The 25085-nt window shown below is 44.4% G+C and overlaps 3 protein-coding genes across 7 annotated transcripts; 2 read left to right on the top strand and 1 right to left on the bottom strand.

The window, feature by feature from the left end:
* Positions 1–255: 255 nt before the first annotated feature.
* On the top strand, positions 256–5677 carry Jef (major facilitator superfamily domain-containing protein 6 jef). 2 transcript variants are annotated; one of them, XM_078177022.1, is made up of 11 exons: positions 256–906; positions 1520–2045; positions 2164–2583; positions 2665–2786; positions 2849–3074; positions 3152–3286; positions 3371–3640; positions 3763–4021; positions 4460–4753; positions 5076–5141; positions 5539–5677. In XM_078177022.1, exons 1-11 carry the CDS (start codon positions 491–493, stop codon positions 5547–5549), a joined length of 2745 nt encoding a protein of 914 aa, XP_078033148.1. In that variant the 5' UTR covers positions 256–490; the 3' UTR covers positions 5550–5677. The 2 variants fall into 2 exon arrangements, with proteins under 2 accessions (XP_078033148.1, XP_078033147.1); XM_078177021.1 differs by having other exon boundaries at positions 5076–5188.
* Positions 5609–19531, bottom strand: Adar (adenosine deaminase acting on RNA). 4 transcript variants are annotated; one of them, XM_078177027.1, is made up of 10 exons: positions 19080–19531; positions 18910–18986; positions 18748–18808; positions 18302–18555; positions 17725–18187; positions 17223–17608; positions 16987–17067; positions 16087–16381; positions 15830–16020; positions 5609–15484 (listed from the first exon to the last, which is right to left on the bottom strand). In XM_078177027.1, the coding sequence occupies exons 1-10, from the start codon at positions 19129–19131 to the stop codon at positions 15386–15388; spliced, it is 1959 nt and encodes a 652-aa protein (XP_078033153.1). In that variant the 5' UTR covers positions 19132–19531; the 3' UTR covers positions 5609–15385. The 4 variants fall into 4 exon arrangements, with proteins under 4 accessions (XP_078033153.1, XP_078033152.1, XP_078033149.1 ...); XM_078177026.1 differs by having other exon boundaries at positions 6744–7787; positions 17725–18555; positions 19080–19530; XM_078177023.1 differs by having other exon boundaries at positions 11750–15484; positions 17725–18555; positions 19080–19530.
* A 2414-nt stretch (positions 19532–21945) lies between these two features.
* Positions 21946–22951, top strand: Obp9 (odorant binding protein 9). Its single transcript, XM_078197245.1, has 5 exons — positions 21946–21999; positions 22070–22127; positions 22427–22621; positions 22697–22761; positions 22824–22951. Exons 1-5 carry the CDS (start codon positions 21946–21948, stop codon positions 22848–22850), a joined length of 399 nt encoding a protein of 132 aa, XP_078053371.1. The 3' UTR covers positions 22851–22951.
* The last annotated feature ends 2134 nt before the right edge of the window (positions 22952–25085 follow it).

Raw genomic sequence — 25085 nt, 5'->3', positions numbered from 1 at the left:
GAAGAGAGGAGAATGCTCGAAACGCAACAATTTCCTGTGGTCTCTTAGACCCGTCGAAACCAAGTAGATATTCCAACGCGACGGAGATCTTCGGGGCGAGTTTCTGGCTCGCGAGAGGGAGGATCGACCAGCGACCGTGATAGTTGGAGAGAGAAGGAGAGAATCGGGCTTATAGTGGGGTGTCCGCGGGGGTGGAAAGTTGCGCGGGCGCACTGGCAGGACTATCGATTTCGCTTGCGAAAGGTGCCACACGGTTGGCCATCGATTCGACGCTCGTCTAAAAGGATTGTGGCTGGCGATTTCGAAAAGACGGGATCCGCTGACGACGAACGGACCGTCCGCTAGCTCGAAGGTCTGGGATAGATCGTCGCCATCGACGCGACGACGGTGGTAAAGAGAGTGATCCGGTGTCCTGACAGTGGCCGGCAGTGTCTCGTTGGCCGACGAGAGCGAAGAAGAGGCTCGGGACGGTTAAGATCGGTCCTCAGTCATGCAGAACTATGGACACGAGGAATACGATTACGGGGCTGCTGGCGAGGGTGTGCCGCAAACGCAGCAGAGCAGCGGGAGGACGCTGCCCCAGGTACCTGGTGCCAGGCCCATGGTGGACCCCGATGCCGCCGGGGAGGTCGACCCTAACTTGTACCCGGAACCCAAGGATGCGACCCATAAGATCCGCGGAAAGAGCGACGTGATCGAGTACCTGTTCGGGGCCGTTGACCAGGAGCTGCTCACCGTCAAGACGTTCTATTTCTTCTTCTACTCGGCCTTCGGGTCTCTGTTCCCTCTGATGGGGGTCTACTTCAAGCAGATGGGCATGAACGCTGGCCAGTGCGGCCTCCTCATCGGCCTCAGGCCCTTCATCGAGTTCCTCAGCGCGCCCTTCTGGGGATCGTTGGCTGACAGGTGAGACTGTTGGAACAAGGACGTCTGGTTACCCTGAGCTAACATATCATTAGACTATACAGTTCGTTCTTTCTTTAATCGCGTTCATCTTCGATCTGTCCCGTTGCACAGCTTCTTGGGAACCTAGCTTTACATGTAACTTGTATATTAATGAGTTATATAATTAAAGACTGGCTGTGACAATATGTCCGTTCGTAGCATCACACATTCAGTCGATTCACACGAGTTGACATTTCCAAATGATTTATCGAAGGGACTGAAATGTAGAAACAATTCGATGCTAATGGTAGCCATTGAAGGAGCAACTGGTGTACCATATGCCCTCATAAGTAACTTTTATTTTTCAAAGTTAAACTCCTTTCTAAACGTCGAAATTGTTCGAACATATTCGTTGATTAAAATGAATCTCTGCTGAACTCGGAGGACTATCTCTGGAGCGTCCTATCCTCGACATATCTGATTACGACGGCAAAGTAAATGTAGGTTTACTCCTATCGATTTACCCAGTCAAGGGTAGAAAATGTCCTCGGCTCTCAAGAACAGACGATCTCGCGGATCGCGACTCGCAGAAAAGTGGGCCAATCGATTTCCAGTGATCCATTTTCCGTCGCAGGTGGCAGAAAGGCAAGCTGATACTTCTGGCCTCTCTCTCCTGCTGGATCATCTTCACCCTGCCCCTGGGTTTCATCCAGCCTCCGGCTACATCATGCTTGGTACCGAAGAACAAGAGCCTGTACCTGGAAGCGTCGAACCCCGAACGTCGAATGGTCAAGAGGTCCATCAGCGGCGAGGATCTATACCATCCGGCCAACGATGATTGTTTAGAGGTCGCCGAGAACGTGGTGTTCGAGAGATTGAGGAAAGAAGAGGACAACCCCGTGCAGACGATCAGGAGAAGATCTAGAATGAATACACGAGACGTGCAAACTATCCCAGACCAGAATAACAACCAACACGAAAGCAATAGGGTCCGGAGGGATGTTCTCACGACGGAAGACAGCCCTGTGGAGGACCTCAAGTACAAACAGCTAGTGTTCGAAGACACCGAGGCCAACTCCGAGGCCAAGACCATAGATTTCGAGACGTTGCAACGAAGAAACCGTCCGGCCGATATTCTCGAGTACAAACGGTTCCTCAATGTAAGTTCAGCTGCGTTTCTCTTCTTCTGGATATACAGCTACATCAGATTATTATTAGCGTGACAGTTCAATTCTCACTTTTGGCCTGTCCATTTGTCTAGAGTGTCTTTTCTTTTAGAATCAACCCCTGGACGACGACAGACCGCCGAAAAAAGTGTACACGCACACCAAGGTCAGGGCAAAACCGCCTCCGACGAAGATCATGGTGAAGCGAGACGTCGAAGAGGAGGACGCGGCGTCGCAGGAAACGAAAACTGAACATTCTCGGCAAGACCCGATGAAGAATATTCGCAAATTAGAGTTTGTAGAGGACGAAGAAGATGAAGAAGTGAACGATGACAAAGACGAAGAGGACGTCGAGATGCCCGTAGCCAGGACCAAGCGCGGTGCTTACACGTTGAACCGGAGTAAACGCTATGCCAAGATAACGCACTCCCGTCAGAGTCCACACACTGTCGCCTATGCTGCCAATTACGATGCCGCGGAGAACAAGGGATGGGTGAAGCCGCGGTTCAGCTCCATCGTCTACAGACTATCAGTAAATCTGTGTTAATTTCTGCTCGGAGTATAAGAGTGGTAATTAGATCTTACCTGTAACCTTTCAAAAATAATTTCGCAGGACATTCAGAAGACTTTCTTCCTCCTGTTACTGCTGGTGATAGTCGGCGAATTCTTCGCGGCACCTGCCATCACGTTAGCAGATTCGGCGGTGATCACTTTGCTGGGAGAAGACGCGGACAGGTAGCATTTCCTGCAACCCGAGAGCTAGTCCACGGAGCCTCGAGCTTCAACTTCGTTTTCAGGTACGGCCACCAGCGAATGTTCGGCAGTTTGGGCTGGGGTCTGGCTATGTTCTTCGTGGGGATCGCTCTCGATCACAGCACCGCGTTCCCGGAACACCCTTGCGGCCCGGACATGATGGAGAAGAACTACACGATCTGCTTCGCGATCTTTAGCGTCCTGATGGGCGCAGCTCTGATCACTGCTACGCAGATCAACTTCATGTACGACATCGTAGTAACAGAGCCGGTGAGTGACGGCGTTGAGACTCGGACAATGAGATCCGCTGAGATGGGAACGGCTCAGATCCTCCTGTTTCTGTTCAGGAGGTGGTGAAACCCCCGGCTGAGCCGACCAGGGAGGAACAGCTGCAGAGTCAACTGTCACAACAGTTGAATCTACCGAGTCTTCAAGATTCATCGGCTGCGGTGAACCCGAAGCCGTTGCCTCCGGAAGGCAAGGTACGAAATTGATTTACTTTCTGTTCTGATTTCACACGTATTCGGGTTCTTGGAACTGTGCCAACGAGCGGTCGACGCTTTCAGACGAAAATGTTTGCTCAAACGATGCGAGAGATCCCGGAGTGGGTGACAGTGCTGAAGACGTTCAAGGACGTCAAGTGCGCATCCTTCCTGTTCGTCGCCTGGTTCATGGGCTTTGGCATCGGACTCATCTTCACCTTCCTCTTCTGGCATCTTCAGGATTATGGAGGATCGCCAACTTTGTTTGGTGTCGCCTCGGTGATCAATCATATCTCCGAGATATTCGCGTACTTCTTCAGCTTCAAGCTGATACGACAGATCGGCCATGTCAAGGTAGTCCATCCATGAAATTGACCAATTAATTGGTCGGTTCGCTTAAAATACGATTTAATATCTTTCTTCGCGATCGGATGTTATTTGTTCCACTTAAAGTCTGTTTGTTTTAATTATTACAGGTGCTGTGCATGGGGCTGGGCGGAAACATATTCCGTTTCCTCTACATTTCCTGGCTGACGACGCCCTGGTGGGTGCTGCCTTTCGAGTTCATCCAAGGCATCACCCACGCAGCCGTGTGGGCTGCGTGCTGCAGCTACATAGCCCACAATACACCAGCGCAATTGCGAACCAGCGCGCAAGGTGTGCTGCAAGGTATTCATCACGGTCTGGGTAGGGGTTGCGGCGCTGTAATCGGTGGCATGTTCGTCGATGCTTACGGTAAGTGGCGAAATTATCTCAGAGGAATGTTCGTGATACGAGCTAATCGTTGCTATAAGTACCCTCCACTATTTTATCTCAGCAACGCTGATTACGTGAACAATAGTTTCGCAATTCGATGTAGGCGTGGTTTCGTTGCCGGGAGCTGGGCCAGTGTCCCAAACAGAGCAACCCTCGTTCTTAGGTAGTTCATCGACCGTCTGACTCCAGAGACAATACTTTATTGATCCCCTCCGAGATGCGAGTGCTTCCATATTGATTCGGCTTACAATATTCATGAGGGATTGCTCTATTATTGGTCGAGGTTCTCGTGCGCGGAACCCTAACATCCGTTTGCCGAGAGAAAAATTTCGACCTTTTTATTTATAAAGCTCTACGTAGCTGAAACCGTTACTGTCAATCGTGTCTAATTATAATTGCTTTGGTCGATTTCTCCAGGCACGACCGCTACATTTAGAGCGTACGGATTGTCCTGCATCTTTGTTCTCGCCGGGTTCGTGTTCATCAACTTCTACAGGAAGGACACCGGCTTCGTGTCCGATCTGCCGCAGACGGAGGATCCTCACCAGGTTGCAGAGGCCACGCACCTGGCCCCGCACGGCGTTCCAAGCAACGCTATACCTAGGGCACTTAGTTCCACCCGTCTCCACGAGCTAGCTAATCAAGACACGGGCTATGGGGCCACTTATCAAACGACGGGCAGTAACCTCGGTGTACCTGGCGTGAACGGAGGTGAGATTCTCGAAGCACCATGTAAACCCTAATTAACATGATTAGCATGATGTAGTCTTCTATCTTGTTCAGAGAACGCAAATTAATTTCCCGGTAGATTGGTGGTTGATTCAATTTTACAGGGTTTTCTATTCAACACCTATATCAGCTAACTCGCATTCCCTTTATTTATTTAATTAAATTGCAGATTGTTGTAGTGCCAATGAATCGTAATCAGTGTCACGCAACAGATCTTGCTTTATCAATTCCATCGTTTGTTGTATCTAATCACAGTAATCGATTATTTCTTCCTGTAACCACTCTAGCTGTCTTTCAATTTCAGGTCCCGTGAATCCGACGAATCCATTTCTGAACGGTGGCGGCGGCGGCGGAGGTGGATATAATTACGGTATGACTGGCATAGGCGAGGACGAGTATATCCGTAGGAGCTTCCAGGTTTAGTAAAACCGTTCTAATTAGAACGTACCGCGAGGAAAGCGTCCGTAGCAAACGAAAACTTCTACGCAAGGCTATACTCTCTGAACGAAACGATCTTTTTTCTGTATTGTTTAACAAGCAGACTGCAGATCTTTTTGCGCCGAGTGCAAATTCCCACGGATCGAATGACATTTTATTTTAATTTTTTAGCTGCTTTCAATTTTATTTCATTATTTTTCTAATGAAAACACATGCATAAGAGATCCAAGATCCCTTAACAAGGCTTCTTTGCGAATCTCACAACATACAATCTCTTTCTCGGCGTAGCATCGGCGATCGTTCTCATTTTGATTTTGTCTGATCGACAGCTCTACAGTGAGGTGATCAACCGAAATGAGTTGGACCTGATCAAGCCGCCGCCGATAGAGACCCATCTACACGCTCAACAACCATGCACGAACCCCTTCCATCTGCACGACTATGAATGGTAACAGTCCTGGACGATCGATCCTGCCTGAGGTGATCAGGATGATCATGGGACGCTGGTCGACAACCGGCTCGTTCTCTGGAGAACCAAGAACCAGCACCAGGTTCGATAAGACACCGGCAGGACCTTTCGGAAGCCAGCTGACTATACTCGGTAGCGCGTCGGTGCCCTGTCGGGTCGCGTTTGTTGTAAATACGGCATAGATCGTCGTCTGCTGCACCCTTATGAAGCCGATCGCAAGCCTAAAACCTTTTCGTTTTTTTTTTTTTTTGTTATCGAACGGGGCCCTGTTCGGTTGATCTATCGTCGACACCCTCGATTGTCCTCTTTCGGCCCTGGTATTACAATGTTCTAGCACTTTTAACCGAGCCAAAGGGATCGGCGAAAAAGACTGACCGACGATTCGAAAGTGCCTGGTACTCGAGACGCCATACGCTCGGATTGCTATCTTGTTTACCCGTTTTTCGAGTTTATTCTATCACCGTCGGTTTCATAACGGTCACGCAACCGGCGGAACACTGTTGGCGTGTAATCGTGTTAAATTCGATCGCGATCCATTGGGCACCGAGGTGTGGGATCGATGTACGCGGAAACGGAAGTTCCTCGATCAAGCAAACAACCAGGAGGATAGAGACCGACGTTTCTCACACGGTGGTAGCGCGACGGCGTTGTCCTGTCGCGTGTGCTTCTCTAAATGCGATTAAGGGTGCTTTCGAATTATCGGTGGATCCTCGGGTGGAGCCCTGTTAACAGAAGTAAATTGCCTGTAATGGTAATGTGGTTGGTAAGGAAACTTTAAACCTCTTATTCCCCAATTACTTAATTGTCTTAAATAGCCTTCTCTATTTGTAATTAAGAGGAGAATTGGGGTAGTATTTGAATTTTGAGAGTTTGTTTAGACAAAACCACAAAAATGTACCACATTTATCTTGACCATAAATTTTGAAACTTCACTATACTGTTTTGCATACAGCAATCATATTTCAATTGAAATTTTTAAATCTTTTACATTATCAGACAATAGAAAAACGTTTACGATTGTTCCCATCGGACTTAACATATTAAAACTGTCTAATTTTTAGACGATTGTTCGGGATATGCAAGGTACAGAAAGGTTGAATCAGTCAGATTATTTATTGACCTTATTGCTTTAATATTTTGAAATTCGATGTCGAAACCAGCCGATGAAGACACACCCACGGCAGCCTCCTGAAAAATGTACACAGTTCCAAATACGTGAAAACGAACTATTTGAAGTTTCCTTACCAGATGCGATACGAATGTCCATCGGGGACCCTGAAAGAGGGTGGCGCATGACGCGGACCATTCCGGCCAGGTGAAAATACGATTGTACAGCAGAGTAACCAGATCACCTTTCGCGACATAAAGCTATACTTAATTATACCTGACACGTGTAGTACGGCACAACACAGGATCCGCGAGGTCGCTTGAACGAAACTATTTATCCTACGAACTTGCACTCCACGGTGTCGTTCGAGTTGCCACTTGTGTCGCTGATGTTGGTCTAGAATTGCCAGTTTAAAAAAAAAGAACTTCAGGATCCTCCGGAACTTCGTGGAACACGGTTGCAGGAGTTCGAACAAGGCCGTGTCTTCGCGAGTGCAAGCTCCTCGATGTATTATTGTGTATCTACAATACTCTGCTTCTCGTTTCATCGTGATTCTCTTGGCGCGCCTGTGTGTACTCGGAATCCTCCGGGATCAAAGGGACTGAAACCGTCGACGGAAAGAGCACGAGAATCGGCAACACTTCTTTGTAAATAATTCTTCTCCCTCGCTATCTCCTCCACCTCTCCCTGTCTCTTTCTCTCGTATGGATATTTAAAAAACCCGTGTTTCTCGTTGAACCCTTGTTTTCTGTTCTCTTAGGCTGAACGTTGCTCGTTCCGTGTTGCAATCTGTAAAACGTATCACTTGTAATCGGGTAGAGACTCTATCGAAGTAGCTCGTATCCTACTGTTTTACCATGTAAGCAGACACGTTCTCTCGTGATAGGTGTATGATACTGTTGAATTATAGAAGACGATTACTCGGAGACGGTGACGCCGGTGGACACGGGACCGGTAGTCCGGGGAGGGCTCTCGATTTCTTCCATTCTCTTCGATTATCTCTTTAAATAACAGAATGAAACAGAACCAGTGACAGAAATACGCGAATGAGAGATCGTTTTAGAAACAAAAGGAAACGGATTATACTCTTTTCTTGGAATAGTTGATGTCCAAAGTAGAGACAGTCTTTCCTAGTCAAACGTTTCCTAAGAATGTCAACATTCTTCGATTAATCAGTTTTTAAAATATAGAAACTGTCAATCTGGGACGGTAGCATTATTTTCGTTTCTATCTAGAAAGCCATGCAAAATTTTAGGCTGAGTCAAAGCGGACCCAGGCAGTGGGGTGCGACTATCAAAGGGAATAGGGTCCTCCTTGCGCAACCGAGTCCCGAGAACCGGTAAACGAAGGGAAATCAGGTTTCCCGTGGCACAAGCTAGAGATTACGTTGTACCTACGTACCATATCGAAGTTAAAGCTAAATGTAAGGCATATCGTCGTACACATCAAAGAGCGATCCAGCTCGTTATTGTTACAGATCAGTACTGATCGCACGGTGAACCGTGAGAGTGTGAGTGTGCGTGTGTGTATGTGTGCCGAAGTGAACTACACCAGAGATCAGAGCTACATTTTCGAGAACACCTTCCACCGAAACTGAGTAGACTTAGAGACTAAACGTAATCGTAGTTAGCGTTCTCGTCGCGACTCGTACTCGGGAGCCGTTCGCTTTCAAAATGGCGCGAGCAACGGATTTTCTCTGGTGAATTTTCGATAAAATATAAGGTCACCGTTATCGAAACGATAAGTATTTCTAAATTGATTATGCCGCGTATTTTGTAAGTCCAATGAAACGAAACATGTGTCCAAAACTATACATTGTACATCGATTAACTGCACGATCAATAATTGCGAATTGTAGTACTCGACACGCTCACCAGAGAACGTCGAATCCTATACTCGAACGATCCAACCACGTAAAAATCTCTTGCGACATTTTTAAACCGAACGGCCCAATCGCGGATCAATCCTCGTTGCCTTACGAAAGCATGCGCATGAGCTACGAGGCTGGCAATAGGTGTTCGAATTAACCGTCGCTGTAGATGTTAGGGCATGAACGTTTAGGAATTGATCCGCTGTTAACACTTTTGTTACTCGCCTTAGCTACCGCTGTTAGCTGCCGCTGTTTCGAGAGCTTCTAGATCAGACATGGGTACCGATCGCACCCTAGCGCAAATACTATAGCTCGGTAAGCAACGAAGTCAACACCTATCCGAGCAATATTACACAGAGCGGGAATTATAAAAACGGAGCTTCTTCCACGCGCGCTGCCTCCACCAATTATGCAGTTGTCTCCGCTGTGGAACGGCTGGCTGTACGATAGAGTGGCGAAAACGCGCGTGTGATTGGTGCATTCGAACGAGGGGTGGTTTTAACAGAAGAAAAGAAACATCTCGTCGGGGAAATCGCATAAGATATACTAGAAGAATGTTCGGCACATGAGAATCTTTGACAATGGATTAGGCCAAGTGAAAATTAGTACGTGTAATTTAAAACAGTAGAAAATATAAAACGTTTTAAGAATATCTCGTTAAAGTTGTTTCAATGGGCTATGGCGCCTGAATTCGAAGTTGTGCCGGTAGCTTTTCGAACGAATCTGAATCTCGTCGAATCGAGCTTTCTTCTCGTACATTTGACAATTCTGAAAAGTAAAAGAAAATCACAAATGATTGCCCATGCCTGATCGGTCAGCGATCGACGCTCGCGTTTCCGTTTGTGCTTCGCAAAAGGTACACGTCGGTTTGCCTACAGATGATTTGTGAAACGCCGGTGAAAGGCGTGCTCGAAATAAACGGAATGAGATCAGAACCGATTTGTTTTTCACGTTCTTTGACGCAAGCTCGCGAGGATCGACCACTCTCCTCGGTCCGAACACACCGGGACACGACGATTACACCACCCGGACAATGCTTCGACGACGTTCACATGAAGTCTTCCCTAAACACGTAGACACGAACTAGCAAACTACTTTTCGAATTTTCTGGTCGGAGGTAAGAAGGAAGAAAAGACAGAGGATAAATTGTACAGAGAGCGCGTCAGAATCGAGGGAGAGAACAATCGTGACGGACATTCTTTAACAATCGAAAATTGCTAGCGAGTTATAGTTATCGGGTGTCTAGTTCGATCGCGATCTATCGCTTCGTGCCAGCATTCATTTCCGAGCATACTTTTCACCCAGACTTACACCGAGACACATACGTACACATGTTCTTTTTTTTTATAAACACACACGCGAAAACGGCAGAAAACAACATCTGAAAACTTGATACATATCATATAGGAGTTAAGTCGACGGAAAGAGGAGCGGAATGGGATAGATGTAACGCGCGTTCATGGGGAGGAAAACGTTTCGCACGTGGTCGCCTCGTCTCGCCAGGTAACGTGGACGGCGCTCTCGCTATCAATAAACTATCAGCGGGAGAGATCGAATCGTGTTAAGATCGTTCGAACGATTTCTAGGAAGCTCGCTATCGATGCTTTTTAAGACTGACGGAGTATCGTTCCGTTCCGTGTTGTTATAATAAATACAAATTTCTTCCTTAAAAATTGTTACGATACTTCGGTAAATACGGTAGTAGGTTCGTAGGTAACGCCAGTTCGAAGTAGATCGAAGAGAAACGAAGCAATAAATGTGCAATCTATTCGAAAAGACAGCGATGAATTTTTTTGGAAGAAGGCAGATCCGTGTAGGTTTTCAAATCTTTTTCAATGAGAATACGTGTAAATTCTGAAGAGCCTGTTCATCGGCGGTAATGAGTTCAATGAATCGAGGTCTGCCGAGGGACTCATGTGCGAAGCGCGATAACGACGGCTGTACTATAGGTATAGCGCTATTAATAGGCGATTATCAGAAGAAGAGTAATATATACAGTAACGATGTAATTAATATACAGTTTGAGAAAAAAAAAACAGGCTTCCATTATTCCGTATGTTCCCTGCTAGACCGCTATATAATACATTCGTTCAATCGTCCTTAATCCTAATGAATCTGCTCTCTGCAGCATGCATATAGTTTACAACTGCCCTCGCAAGTGGTGCATCATGCAGGGAAATTGGCTTCTACATTTAATGGAAATGTTTAATGAGTCTAATTATAACCTTTGTAATGTATTGATTTTTTAAAATTAAATAACGCATATTTATTGACTAAAATGAGATTAAATTAACGACCAGCTGTCGACATGCACAAATGGCGCACACAATCCTTATAAGAATGGTACAATACGTCCACAAGCAAATATTTACAGTAGTTAGTCATACGTTTGCTTTCAAGTAGGGGCATCTATCTGTAGTTCCAACAATTTTATTTAGGTTTCTTTAATACAAAAATCTGTTAAGACAATATCAACTTAAGGTTTCATAATTAGTAACAGATAGTTACTTCGTAGTTTGCAAACGATTCGTCGTTAGTAGGATTTTTTAACAATTTCTCAACAGGAATAGTGACTTTATTTGTGATCCAATCCATTATTAGCAGTAGTATAATCTAAGACCTTCTCCTGAAATGAACATTTAACATAGATATTGAACTTTCCTTTATTAACCTTTGCATTTCAAAAGGGTTTATAATCCAGGATTAGTTATCTAACAGTCGATTAATAAAATGGTTAGACATTTACAATAAAATTCAATAAAAGTGTTAATATTCATTTCAAACAATCAGATTCAAAAATAAGTAAAGCTTCGCGTGAATACAGCCATGGACGTCGTATAAACCTACAATCAGGCTTACGGTAGTTAAAGCATTAAAACCGACAACTCGAGCATAGAAAAGGCAATCGTAGTGAATTTCGAAAACCATAGTAACATGCTTGACGAAAGTAAATTAATATATCAAATTAGTAGCAAATCAAGGTTCGCAAATAAATCCCACAAGCTGTAATTATTGTAAAATGGATAGTGATAGTCGGACTAGGAAACAGGGAGACGACGTTATCAAGCAAGATAGTAAACGCTGAACGAGACGCTTGGTAAATAAACGTTTATTATTCGTCATCCTTTCCTCTATCGTAATTTACTTAATTTCTGCTCGGACAGAAGTTTACAACTAGAGGCACTAGTCAAGCTTAAACTCTAGCTGACTACGAAGTTCGTATTATGCTCGATGTTTTCTACAACTATGGGCTCCTCCCCGGTGCGACGAGACCCTCCGGGGCACAAAATCGAGAAAAACGGTGTAAAGTCAAAGTAGACTAGGGCTAGCGTGTTTCTGTATTCATTTTCTTGTCTGTTTTTGTTACCTTAACTTCGTTAATGCTAAAGTTATATTTGCTCACTCCAGGTTTTGATCACTGAGACCACTAAGTGGTTCCGCTATAAACGGTGTATTCCTCTCTGTGTGTATATGTATCGTGTCGCTGTAATCTTCTTGTAATATCATTTTATGTATCCATATATTTATATGTATATATAGATCTCTGTGTACATGATTTTTTTTTAGTCCTTAACAATATGTAATATAGAAACTGCGACGTTTCCGTGTTGGTGTGTGTCTGTATCGAATCTGTGTACGGCGGGACACGGCGTGGACACGGAGAGACTGATTACGGAAGAGAGAAAGCCGCGGCCTCCGCGCGTCCCCTTATCTTCTACTCGAATAAAAACGCTATACCCTAAGAATGTAAAATACTGACACGACGGTACTCGTGAAAAAACGATAACGCGTCCTCTCTGGCCCGAGTGTTCACCTGGCGTGTGAATTGTGTCTGGCTGTGCTCTGTTATATATCGGCATTCGTCATCGTTACCATAACGGCTCCATGAAAATTATAACGCTCGACCGAGAAAACGCCTTTTTCTAATTTTTATCTCTCTCTCGGTCTCTCTATCGAGTCGATCACTTCCGGTTTCCATTGCAACTTTGTCGGTCTACTTTTCAGGCGTTTCTCGTCAACAGACACTATCGTCGTTTCGCAGATACTAGATTCCATGTACGACATTTGTTGTGAAGAGAAGAAGCAAGCGGCGATCGGCAAGAGAAAACATGGCGGCTGTTACAGAACTCGTCAGTTATTTGAGGCTTACGAGGTTAGTGAGGAAACTAAGGAATGATTAATATGGCACACGTAATTTTAACACCAAAGCTATGTCCGCATTCGTTACTGCGCTCTATATGTTCAACCTATTTCGCATTGTGATGTTCGATATCTGTTCAAATATCGTTGGACGTTGAGTATGCTACCGATTCGAGCAGTGATACAGTTGAGTTGATTAAATTTAACACTTTGCCGGCGCAGGGTGACGTGTCATATTGATAGCTAGAAAGCAAATGCTGGCGAAATGTGTTTATAACACAAGTGCGAACGTCAAAGTGTAAATCCATGCAACCAGCAATGATAACGCACCACCCCATACGTTTGTAATCGTTTGTATTTAGGCGACACAGGTGCGGTAACGAGCGTGGACACAGTTAAGACATCGATTTCAGACACTGAGAAACTAAAGCGAACACAAGCGTTTTTGGTTTTGCAGAACTCAGTGGCATCGTTGCGTATTTGGTAGCTGCCGTTTTTTCTTTCTTTTTGTCTTTTCTTCTCACATGTTCTGAGTTAGTGTACGTGATGCTTAAGTTAACAAAAGAGATCAGTAATATGACATAGTCGAAACAAAGGACGTTTAAGAGATTTGTACTAAACTTAATGCCGAAGAATCGCTCTATCCGACCGACATCACTCCCGGCAGAAGTGACTAGCTTCTAATAATACATGTGTGGATTATAATACTTGTTCTAGAGCGAGCAGCTCTTTCGACGGCACGAGTCATCTCTTTCTCTCTCTCACTTTCTTACGTTCTCTCTCTCTCTCTCTCTCTCAATACCTTTCTCTCTATGTTTTTTCTCTTGTTACTTTTCTTTTGCGCGGGGCCGTCGAGATTTCTCACGCAAAACTGGACCGACACCGGGCAGTGTGTCACTACGGCAGAATTGCACGAATTTGTATATAAGAACTGGCACAGTGAGGCAATGATCTTAGGATTCTCTAAACTAGTAACCGTAACGTACTTCATTAATTTACTTATTGACTCGTATATAATACATTCAAGCACTCATTCCTGTCGATCCTAAATCACTCATACTATATTATAGTTTCCCATATGTTCCTATGAAAACTCAGCGGTGACAACATCGAACTGTCGAGGGCCGATTCGTTGTCGACGATTTGCGAAACGAAATCGAACATTGTACGAAACAATACCCTGCGCACAGCTTGAAGACAGTAACATCTCTTTGGCAAACGTTTCGCGAATGACTAAATCTGCTAATCAGAGAACCGATCGCGATCGAAGGGGCTGCGATAAGGAAGCAGTTTTAGTTTTAGGTACAGGTATACTAAAAAGTATTAATAACGATACAATGAAATGGAAGGTGCGGGCATTTAAATAGCAGTGATGTTACGAGACCGGTATACTTTCACACGGCGTGAAAGTACGAAATGCGTAAAGGGGCTCTCTGCCTCCCTATCAGCGCAGACCCTTCAATCTTTAATACCGCTACTAGAATGTATGTATCCGTGACGCCGACAAGGAATCGATTCCTGTTCCGATTCGTCGACATCCGCAACGAAGTAATTTAATTGCACGTCAACGATTCTCTATACTCGGTCACAGCCTTCGGGGATGTAACGTCATGCATGTTATTATCACTGTTTTTATATATCTATAACGCCTAAGAAAAAAATACTGCAGGCACGAGTAAAATCTCGGGATTATCCCTTTCAAATGATTTTCCCTTTTTTTCAGCTTCCCTCCCCCGTTCTCCATCAACTCTTTCCTCGCTATACGTTAGAGCGATTATAAAATGAGTGGAATGTCGTGAGAACGCTGAATCGAAAATTGTTCTTCGTCGTTCTCGAAATGCTTTGGAAAAAAGAGAAGACTGACGGTACGGATATGTGCACAATCGTTTGCTTCGCGAAAACAGATGTCTCGAATACATTCTGATAATGTTAAATTCATTTGTTCACTACGTGAAACCACCACCCTATCTATCCTCACACCCTCTTCCTTTTTGCCCGTCTCCCTTCCTGGCTCTCTTTTTGTCTGGTCTGCATGATCTACTACCAGTCTATAAAGTCTGTCGAAATTGACGTTACGCTAAAACGATGTAAGATTAAAATTCGAAGTATCGAAATGTGCCGCATATGATAAACCCTATTATTTAAACTGAGCAACTATCGAATAGTAAAACCTCCGACGGCTTGAAGACCAAAACAGATTAGATGATTTTTTCGTTTTCCCTTTCTTTCTGTCTCTCTCTCTCCCTTTCTCGCATCATCTCTCTCTCTCCCTCTCTTTCGCTCTCGTACTCTTTCTTCCATCTTTTTTAGATTTGATCGTCTCTTTTTCCTCCGATACATACACACTCTGACGACATATTGTATGTAAAGAATGCTACATACAATATGTATGTATAAAATATATATATCACCCAACGCAAAGTGAAAGGTGAAACACGTGTGAGATCCTACGATTTATGCTTTACTGATGCCGCATTCTGCCATATCATAACACGCTGAACGAGCGATCTAGTTTGCAGTAGGAACCACATAATCTGTCACCCGAAAGTCCATGTCATTTGTCGCCGGTTTGTCGTTACTCTGATTTAGTCAGATATCGACCTCGAACATGTCTTGTTCGATCGGCTTTTTAACCCAACTCCCCAGATGTGCCTTTACGAAAGCCTCCTTTAACTGATGCTTGGCAAGCTATCCCATAAAAAACAGGTAAGAGAACAATGACAAACCACTGATTCGTGACCGTACACGGTCACATATATATCACTGGACTGCAGATCTTTATGCAATTAATTGTTTCTACTTAATCAAATGTACTGCAGTAATCTTACTGAAAATAATTACGAATAAAAATGTTCTCTAGTTTCCAATATATTTGATCGCCTTCCAATGTTTTTAACCGACTCATGCTTTTGTAAGATAGGCATTGTTTTTTTTTCTTTTAATAATTTAGATAGATTCAAGGTAACACTGATCTTATATCTTCATGTTGGTAATGCATAAAATCCACAGTCTAGTAGCTATAGAAGTACTCACCGAGTAGTTCTGTACGGAAGATTTCGCGTCTAGGTAGTGACGACACTGATTTTGATCCGCATCGTCGATCGTATCGAGTTTACCTAGCAGGTTGTAAAAGCGTCTAAACAATCCCTGCTTCGATATCCTCGACGGTTTGCCTAACTCGTCTTTTCCCGTGGTACAGTTTATTACTTCGGCGTCCGCCTGACCTAAGGAGCGCATAGAATATTTACAGTGAGATTTCTTAATTGGCCCCACCTGCCGACCTCACGTACCGATAGTCCAATTTACACTGTAGTTAGGCGCTTTCCCTGGCTGCCTAACTTCCGAGGATGTAATGAGGCTCATTAGAGGCTTGTTAAGTCTGTACGGCGGCGGCAGACCCTGAATCGTATTTTCGATACGTCCGCAGACCGCCCTGTACATGTGGCTTGGGTTCAATAGACTGCCTAAAACGATGCTGTGGAAGTAAATTGGCTCGATGAAGTGGCTTAGAAGTGCACCTTGCACACCAAGTACGTTCCATCGAGCTATTTTGTCCGAACACGACATCGTCAGCAGTCTTTGGCCCTGGTGGTTCAAGCAAACGGTTTCTATTAGTGCTCTGAAACCGCCAACGTTCACGCTTTCGGGTCTCACCAACCGTCTCTGACTTTTCGGACATCACTTTCATCGAGAACAATCGAACGATCATTTTTCTTCTGCCGGATTAACCCGTGTGGGGGCAATGAGATAGCCAAGAACCCATTTACATCCGTGAATAATTTCAAAATAAAAACTTATACCAAAATTTGTAACATTAAAGCTACGAAATTATTCGTACCGTGTTGATTGCGTACACAAGAGTTAAAACCTTGATTTTTCAAACGAAATACGTTGGTAGTTACAATAACTGCCCACATCGCTTCAATAATCTCTGTGTTATAGATCTCAAATACTTAAAACGGGATGGACAATTGTTACGACTATCAAAATACTTCTGATCTTTTGCAAACAAAGTTTGTTCAGTGGTTCTAAGTTGAAGTTAATAAAAATGTAGAAAAGTGACGAGAAACCCATCCTCGATTTCGATAACCTTTCGTTTCAAGGTTATGATTCTCATCAATGTAGGAAGTTCGCCTAATATATTTAAATAGATTTGTTTTTGTATATAATAAATCGAATGTTATTGTTACCTTCTGTAGCGAATTGTCGCAATCGAGGATGTCCTCGCTTTCATAAAAATTTACCAATGATTTTAAACGATGTCCATGAACCTTGAAACGACAAGCAAAAAAACAAGCACTCGTTAGTTCCTGATGATACAAATATCCGAAGAGTTGAAAAATACTTGGTGGGACCCGAAGGGTCGAACTTTATTTACAGCCCTAGTATGTGTACTTCAAGTACAGCTCGCATGTACAGTGCTTACCATGAGAACGCCGTCCCATGTTTGTATACCCTCGCTACTTTTCACGGGTATCGTTCCCTCCCCGGACTCTATCTTGGTCCGCAGTTGACCCCTGGCTCTTCGATTCGGATGTTTATCAACAGATTCGTTTTCTTCATGTGGTGAAAAGATCCTAGCATCTCCACAAGGGGCAGTGTTGATGTACAAATGAAATTGAATGCCTTGCTTTAGCTTGAAGCCTTTCTTCGCGGGTTCCAGAATGGACTCTACTGCTCGCTCCTCTGTATGAAGCTCCAGCTGCTTGTATAGGTACTCGCATAGACACCTTCGTGCCACCACCTCCGCGTGACAGTCGTTTAGAGCACCACCGCTGACACTCAGATGTTCACCGGATACGCATTTGGTCCCTTTTGAAAGAAGCAAGTCAATGTTTTGCAGAGATCTTCAGGTTGGGGATACATGCAGGACCATCGAGGGTCAATGAAGAACAATTGTCCCTGATTATGAAAGAGGAGGCTCTCACCGGTCGTCACACATATGAGCTCAGCATCCGAGCCCTTTGTCTGCACGATACCAGCCAGGACCTTGCGGCGAGCGTGCTGCGGTTTGGACTGTATGAGTTCGCTGAACTTCTGGTTCACCATTTTCCCGATTTTGTCGGCCAGCATCTGGGGCAGCTGCATCTGGTCTTGCCAGTGGCCGCTACTCGAGAAGTTAGGCAGAACGCGAACGGGAAGCGGTATACAGAACGAGGAGCTGTGCACGTTCCTCAATTTAGCCAATGCCGCCTTGCTCGCCGCAGCTTTCGCTAGCTTTTTACTCGGACCCGTGCCCTCGAAGGTCTCACCATCAATGGTCACTGATATCGTGAATTTCGCATAACTCTCGCCGTTGTCAGACACGCATTTGTACACCACGCCCGGGTACAGTTCGTTGATCAGCGCCACGGGTCCTTTCTCTAAAAACTTGTTAGGGCTCTTCGGTTCCTGCGTCAATGTTTTAAAAGCATTTACTAGGTGATTGTCACGTTCCGTGACGTCGCTTGTGAAGTCAGGCTCCAGGGGCATGGAAGGCTGACAGGTGTTGATTGCTTGGTGTACCTCCGGTGTGTTTCTAAACTGAACAATGTTCCTCAGAGCCAGTTCTGCTGCCGCATGTTTGGCCATCTTCTTGGTGCGTCCTTTCCCTTCATAAGTCTGGCCATCTATCTGCACCGCAATCGTGAATATCGGAGCATGAGTAGGACCAGTCTGATCCACTACTTTGTATATAGCCCCAGTCTTCAAATCATTCAATGCGCACACCGCATTCTTTGGCTGAGGATTCTTGTGGCGTTTCTTTGGACTGATGGTACCTGGTGAAATAAGACATAGAAATCAATTAGCTCTGTGTCAGACGCATTCTCCCTAGCACCAAAGATCTAGAACCTGAAAGACTCGTAAGGTGATCTGTGTTCTGCTTGTTTCTAACAGAAAGTACAGCATATATTCATGCAAAACAACTAACATCGATACCATGGCAAGAGACAGTGGAATCGACCACTAACCTTCGGGTTCAGAATCAGCAGGCCTTTTCAGCATGGGCCTTGAGATATTCGGTTGCTCCATCTTTGAATAAGACAATGAGTTATGGTTAATAATGCTTGGTGGAGGGGGCTGAGGGTTTTCGCTTAAAAAATAGCTGCAATTAACAATAAAAGAAACCTCACCCCTATCATGTGTATCTCCTGCGACCGGTCCGCTGGAAAGGGTGTCGCGTTTTCATCGACCGAGGACGCGTTGCAATCTAAACAACAAGAGACACGAGGTTCGAAGCGGGGACCGCATAGAGGTGAACGCGTTAAGATGAATCAAAGAAAACGTTCTGCGAATCTCATACTTGTCTCTGTGGTTCCCTTGTTATTGTTCAGCATTGCCAGTCCGTTCGACATTTCTCTTTCTAATGTTAGAACGGCGGAAAACTCACGGCCGAGAAATGTACGTTCCCGAAACACTGCACTGTCACATTGATTTTAATTATACTCGTGTAGCGATGCACGCAGCGCCACTTCTGCTACCTCCAACGACCGACATAACCTAATTCCGAGCGACGATAGTCTTCGCGGATTACCGCGGACTATGTATTGCCGTTGGAAAAATCGAGCCGAGCGAAACTGACGCGCAGAGCAAACGACACCGTCGGAGTCGATCAGCGGACTTCCGATCGACCGTGAAATAAAAATAATGCACGTTCGAACGAACGAAAATTTCTATTCGTTGATCAATCCAGCGTGCGAAACACGGACACGGACCCACTGACTGCGCAGAGTACCGCGCACGCGACAAGGAAACTGTGTGTGGCGCGGTTAGTCGATTTGAAAGCCTCTAGTCCGCCGGAAAGCGCTCTTCTCCTAGAATCGGGCTAACGATGCGCAAAAACTTTCAGGTGCGACGAAGACGAAGACAGACCATGGCCCACGGCCTTCCTATACATACATATATGTACGCGTCTCGTCGTCTTATTTTCATGCTTCCAATCCTCCTCGGGGAATTCCAGAAATAGTTTCCCGCGGTTACTAACGGCTGCCGCGATGCGTCCCCTACCCCTACTTTCGCCTATTCGAGCTTTCTTTTCATTGTGGAGGATACATAACCGCCGGAACTTAAAATTGAATGAAACACGGATCACCTTAGAAGTTTTCTGAATGTTCAGTCGATGGTGCAAATCTTGGCTTTGCACTTTAGTATAACCAGTACTTACTTGGCTTATTGTACTCCTGAGGTATTTCTACATTGTTTTAAATGAATGGATTCGATTTTGGAACAATGGAAAAGGAATTAATCGTTTCACAGTGTTTCGAAATGAATTAATCGTAGTTGAGAATGAAAGGTGCACGTGACCACGTATATCATTCACTAATGTATTGAACATAAATTTCTATATCATCCCAATATGCATCCCAATATCATCACAATATGTCACAAATGATTCACATATTTCTTACATGAATAAATACTTGATACCTTTTATCTTTCGTATTCTATTATATATAATATATATTTTCAATCAAAAAATTTTGTACAAGATAGAGAATTTCTGTATTAAAGAATTGTCTTGTATTTTTTTAATAGGTGAAATTTTATTTCACATTTTCTTTATTTTCTAGTATTTAAGACTTCGATATATGATCCAGTTCTTTGTCCATTAATCCATACCTTTCAAACTCTAAAGATTTATTCATTTCTAGCATTTTTCACAATCTCAAGAATAGAAAATATTTGTGAAACAAGAGAAAAATTTTCGAAGTACTTGCCCTTCTTGGAACGCCTCCACCAACCACGTGTCTTGTGTTTCTTTGCAATGTTGACGCAATAAACGTTCACTGTCGTAATAGTATGGTTTTTGCACACCTCAGGCAGTGATTGTACCTTTTGAGTTATATAATCCCAGTAAAGGAAACCACGATCAGTAGTTTCAAAAACATTGTGAAGTTTTGATCGTTGCTTTTGCGACTTTGTTCTCATGATTGTCCCCGAAGATCACGCGATCACCATCAATGGAAAACTGAGCGTCGCTCGAAACTACTGGAGATATCCGGACAAAGACGACGGCCAACACCATGAAACTGTATGTTTATCCAGAAGAGTGTCGGATCTCACCGTCACTAAAACGATCCTCCATGAGTCAGTGCCGCAGTGTTATGTTTCGAATATCGATCTGTACGTGACATGCTCGAAAAATAGTCCACAGAATCTTCGTACGTATAAAACAGTTCCTGGAATTTTTAAATCACGTATTTGTTATCTGGCTTTTCTTGTCACATTCGCGTCCGCTGACATGAATTCACATCATTCCAAGTTATATTGAAGCAAGCACAGCATGTATACAAATTATAAAAATCTTTTTATTTCAAATAACGCGTAATTGCAACATCGGTATTTCAAAACAAACTTTATCATTTTTATTCTTGCTTTAACGATACAAGTTTGGGGCAACCAGCTTCAGAATTTCGTTATTTTCGTCAATATCCAGTGTTAGGTAACGGGAAAAATTTGCCGGTCGCAAATGTGTTAACAATTTATTGCTTCGTCACCATGACGGAGAACAAACGACTGCATAATTTGTTCGAAAATATAAAAATGCTCGTTTCCTGTTTTCTGAAAATTATGGAATAGAAGATAGAGTCCACCTTTGCAAGAAATCGTATCGATCTCGCCGAAAAAGTTGTTGGCTTCTTTTTCTCCCGAAGAAAAAAAAAGCGCCCCACTTTCATCGGCGCTGGTGAACCGGAAGCTTCCGTGGCATAACACGCCACGCTTCCGCTATTTAGTGCATCTCGTTGATCGTCGATAGCACCTGACAAGATTATGATTAATGTTCGGGTTCGAGAAGATCGGCCGACGGGAAATGCTGATTTTCTTAATCCGATTAGGGAAGAGGACAGGATGGAAGATAAGTCCGATGCGCGATAGTGCACGCCGACATCCGGTTATTCGAACGTGTAACACGGCTGCCGTGGCTGAAACACGAGGACTTCCAGTTATTCGTTATCGAGTCGCTTTGCATTTCGCTAGCGTGATTTATCGTTGATAAACGACCGGCAGCCTCTGCATTGGTGGTCGGTAATCTCGACTTTTATTCGAGCGATACGGAACAACAATCGGTTATCGAGCCGATAAGACTTCCGCTGGCTCGTTTTCGGTTTCTTCCGGCTGGCAGTATTTTGCAAGACCGACGCGCATGATCTTCAAGATTCCGGTGCAGCATGTTTGGACATCGTTTGTTACCGTTTCTTTTAGCAATCATCGTAATTTCATTGGTGAGCGAAGGGAGAAATACATATATTTGTTCTTCCAGAACTTTCACAAATGTATCCGCCTGTGTTCCAGGATCCGAGCGATGCGGACATCAGAAGAGACTGTCGAAGGGAGTCGAAGGTCACCTGGGGTAATCTATCAAGCATTCGAGAGTTTAGTAGACTTCGTCGTAAGAACGCTGAAATCTGTTGCAGCGAAAAGTTCTTGAGGAACTTCCCTTTTGTCCGAGTCCAATGAACCTTTCGAGAAAAATCTAGTTCGATAAATTAACCCTAGAAATTCCGAGGAAAATCGCTATATTGTCCAAAATTAATGAGCAAGAAATAACGTGGATCAATAGTTGCAGCAGTTTTGGATGAATTCATTAAACTGTGTATGTGCGACAAAGTTTACCAGACAGAGATCAGAAAGTCTTCGTTTCTGTTTTAGCCGCGTTGAGGAGGTTGAAGGCCGGCGACTTTCAGCAGGAAGATCACAGGCTGAAGTGCTACATGAAGTGTTTCATGGTGAAGCACGGTATCCTGAACAATAAAGCAGAGGTGGACGTGCAACGTGCGCTCAGACACATACCTAGGAGCATGCAGGAGTCCTCGAAACAGCTGTTTAATAAATGCAAATCCGTCTGTAAGTGCACGGCCCCCGTGTATCCGAGCGATCGCATCGACGGATGTGCACTTTCATCGAGTCGTTTGTTTTCAGACGGGGTCGATCCGTGTGATAAGGCCTTTCAGATGGCCAAGTGTTACGTGAATTATCATCCGGAGGTGAGTGTTACCTTTCATTCCCGAAAATCTGAGCTTGCTCTTGATCGCCTCTCGCGTTACAGATCCTACACAGCGTCCCGTTCCTCTAAAACCACTATGAATACGGAGGAACTTTTGCGACCGGTTGCCACGATTCTTGGACGCACGGTCGAGGCTGTTTGGCGATCGTTAGACTGCACATTAGATTGTTGAAGGCGAAGACAGCATTGAATTCTGATTTCCTAAATAAATAGAAAAATGGAAATAAATGAAAAGGTTATTGCGTTAAAGGTGCCTCATCGAACATTATTTAAACATAGAGTAACAAGGTTGATTACTATGGAATGATCACGTGCTTTTGATTTGTTTTTTACATTTGCGATACAGTAAACGGTGTCGCTACCCTACTTAAGCGTTCATAAAGTTTTAGAAAAATATACTATATAAAAATCATTCGAATAGCTTTCAGTTCAAGTAATAAAAATTCTTGGAGGCCCATAATAATCTGGTGATCGAATCTCGCAGTATATGCATCTTTGCGTAATATTGGTCTCCGATTGCAAAAACTACGGTGCCCCAAGTTCTCCAGAGAACGTGACACCATGGATCACATCCAGGAACGTTTTCCTATTCGAGGATAATTGTCGGGCAAGGATTAGAAGTTGGCGGGGTGTTTTGCAGGCGGTGCGACGACTGCCGCACGTGCCTCCGGCCGACTTTTGAATACGTGGCCGGGCCCGTGTCTGTATTCACCGACACGGAACTGGGTCACAGTTCTGCCCATCGGGGTATTAAAACAATCTCTGGTGTCGGAAAACGGGGCACGGCGAGGGAGGACGTCGGAGACGTGGGAGACGTCGGGGCGCATATAATACCGTGGAACGCGCGGCGGGCGCGTAGGAGAAAGTGCAAGGGTTGGCGGCGTGCACGGCGCACAGAGGGGCGGACAAAGAGCGAGTGAAGGCGGTGCTGATGAGCGGCGCATAAGTGGCAAAAGTACGGAGAAAAGCGCGGAGGCTAAATAAGGGAAGGGTGGCGAACGACGGACGATAATGATGCGCCACTCGCCGCGGTCCCTTGTCTTCGCCCGCGCGTTTCTGCTTCTCCACGCTCGCTTTCCAGAGACCTGCACTATTTTTCTCCGCAATCCGGCTGCTTAAATTTCCATCCGCGATAGATTTCCATTCCAAGCGATAGTTTATTAGTTTTTATTCTTAATTGGATCGCGATATCCACTAAAATCATTAAGAAATTGTTAACGACAGTTTGTTTTTACGGGAAGTCGAGGGTATATATCTCGAAGCTGCTCCGCTTTCAGTTAATTTATGACAGAGTCGAGGGCTTGCGTAGCCCCTCAAGTGCCACGCTGCATTCGTTGGCATGTGTTTAGAAAGTTAGGATGACAGGTGACCCGATGTCACGCCACTATCTTGTAGAACAAAGACAGTTTTCATGAAGGATCTGGTTACAGAGACGGAGAAAGCAGGGACGCCTTTTGTTAAGTGGACTGTGTTAGACCGTTCGAGGAAGTTATATTTTTTCTATTACCCTAACATTTCTGACAGTCTAATTCTTTGTTTGCATATTTTTCATTTCGATTCTTTGAGGCTGCAGCTAATATTAAGAGGTCTGAAAATAACTATAATGCAGTAGGATAAGAAAGAATAACTTAAAATTAATTTATAGCGATGTTTCGGGATTTTAAAGTTTTAAACAATCACATACGCATTTAAACTAAATTCTAGTCGCATGTGCACAACGAAAAAGAGTTAAAATACCACCCGGATAAATTTTAACAGCCCGGTTTCAATTTCATTAATTAAATTACTGTGATTTTGTGGTCATTTTTACAGTTGTTATCCCGCACAGTACGTGTTAAACGATGAGATTACAGTCAGGCATTTAAGTGCCTGTTGCTCGTGGTTCAAGGTGATCATTGACCCATTAGTAACTCGTCTAAAACTCCGGAGTGTCAATAGACTGAGAGTGGACCGCCTTCTTCGTGGCTTATAGGTCGTATCCGAAGATCGTATTCCCAAGTAATGCCAGCGGAGGACAGTATTGAGGTGTCCGACACAAATCCAGTAATTTACGAGCCGGCGAGAAACGGACGACCTCTCTTTAGCAAAAACACCTCTGATCGCTCTTGTACACCCAACTAAATCCGCAATGTACAGCGACCATAAATATTGCAATGTCACGGGACTCGTACGTTTTACAATATGACTTAACCGGACAAAACGTTGCCATTCAAAAAGCTGTCTCATTCAATCACAGGTTTAAGCCTCGTCACGCTGCCAACAAATTTCTCATTTTTCAACAGCTGGTACACCGAACGACAAACA

Source organism: Augochlora pura, chromosome 3 (assembly GCF_028453695.1).
Source record: "Augochlora pura isolate Apur16 chromosome 3, APUR_v2.2.1, whole genome shotgun sequence".
Taxonomy (NCBI): domain Eukaryota; kingdom Metazoa; phylum Arthropoda; class Insecta; order Hymenoptera; family Halictidae; genus Augochlora; species Augochlora pura.
Note: the sequence above shows the minus strand (reverse complement) of the source record. Positions and strands in the feature narration are given on the sequence as shown.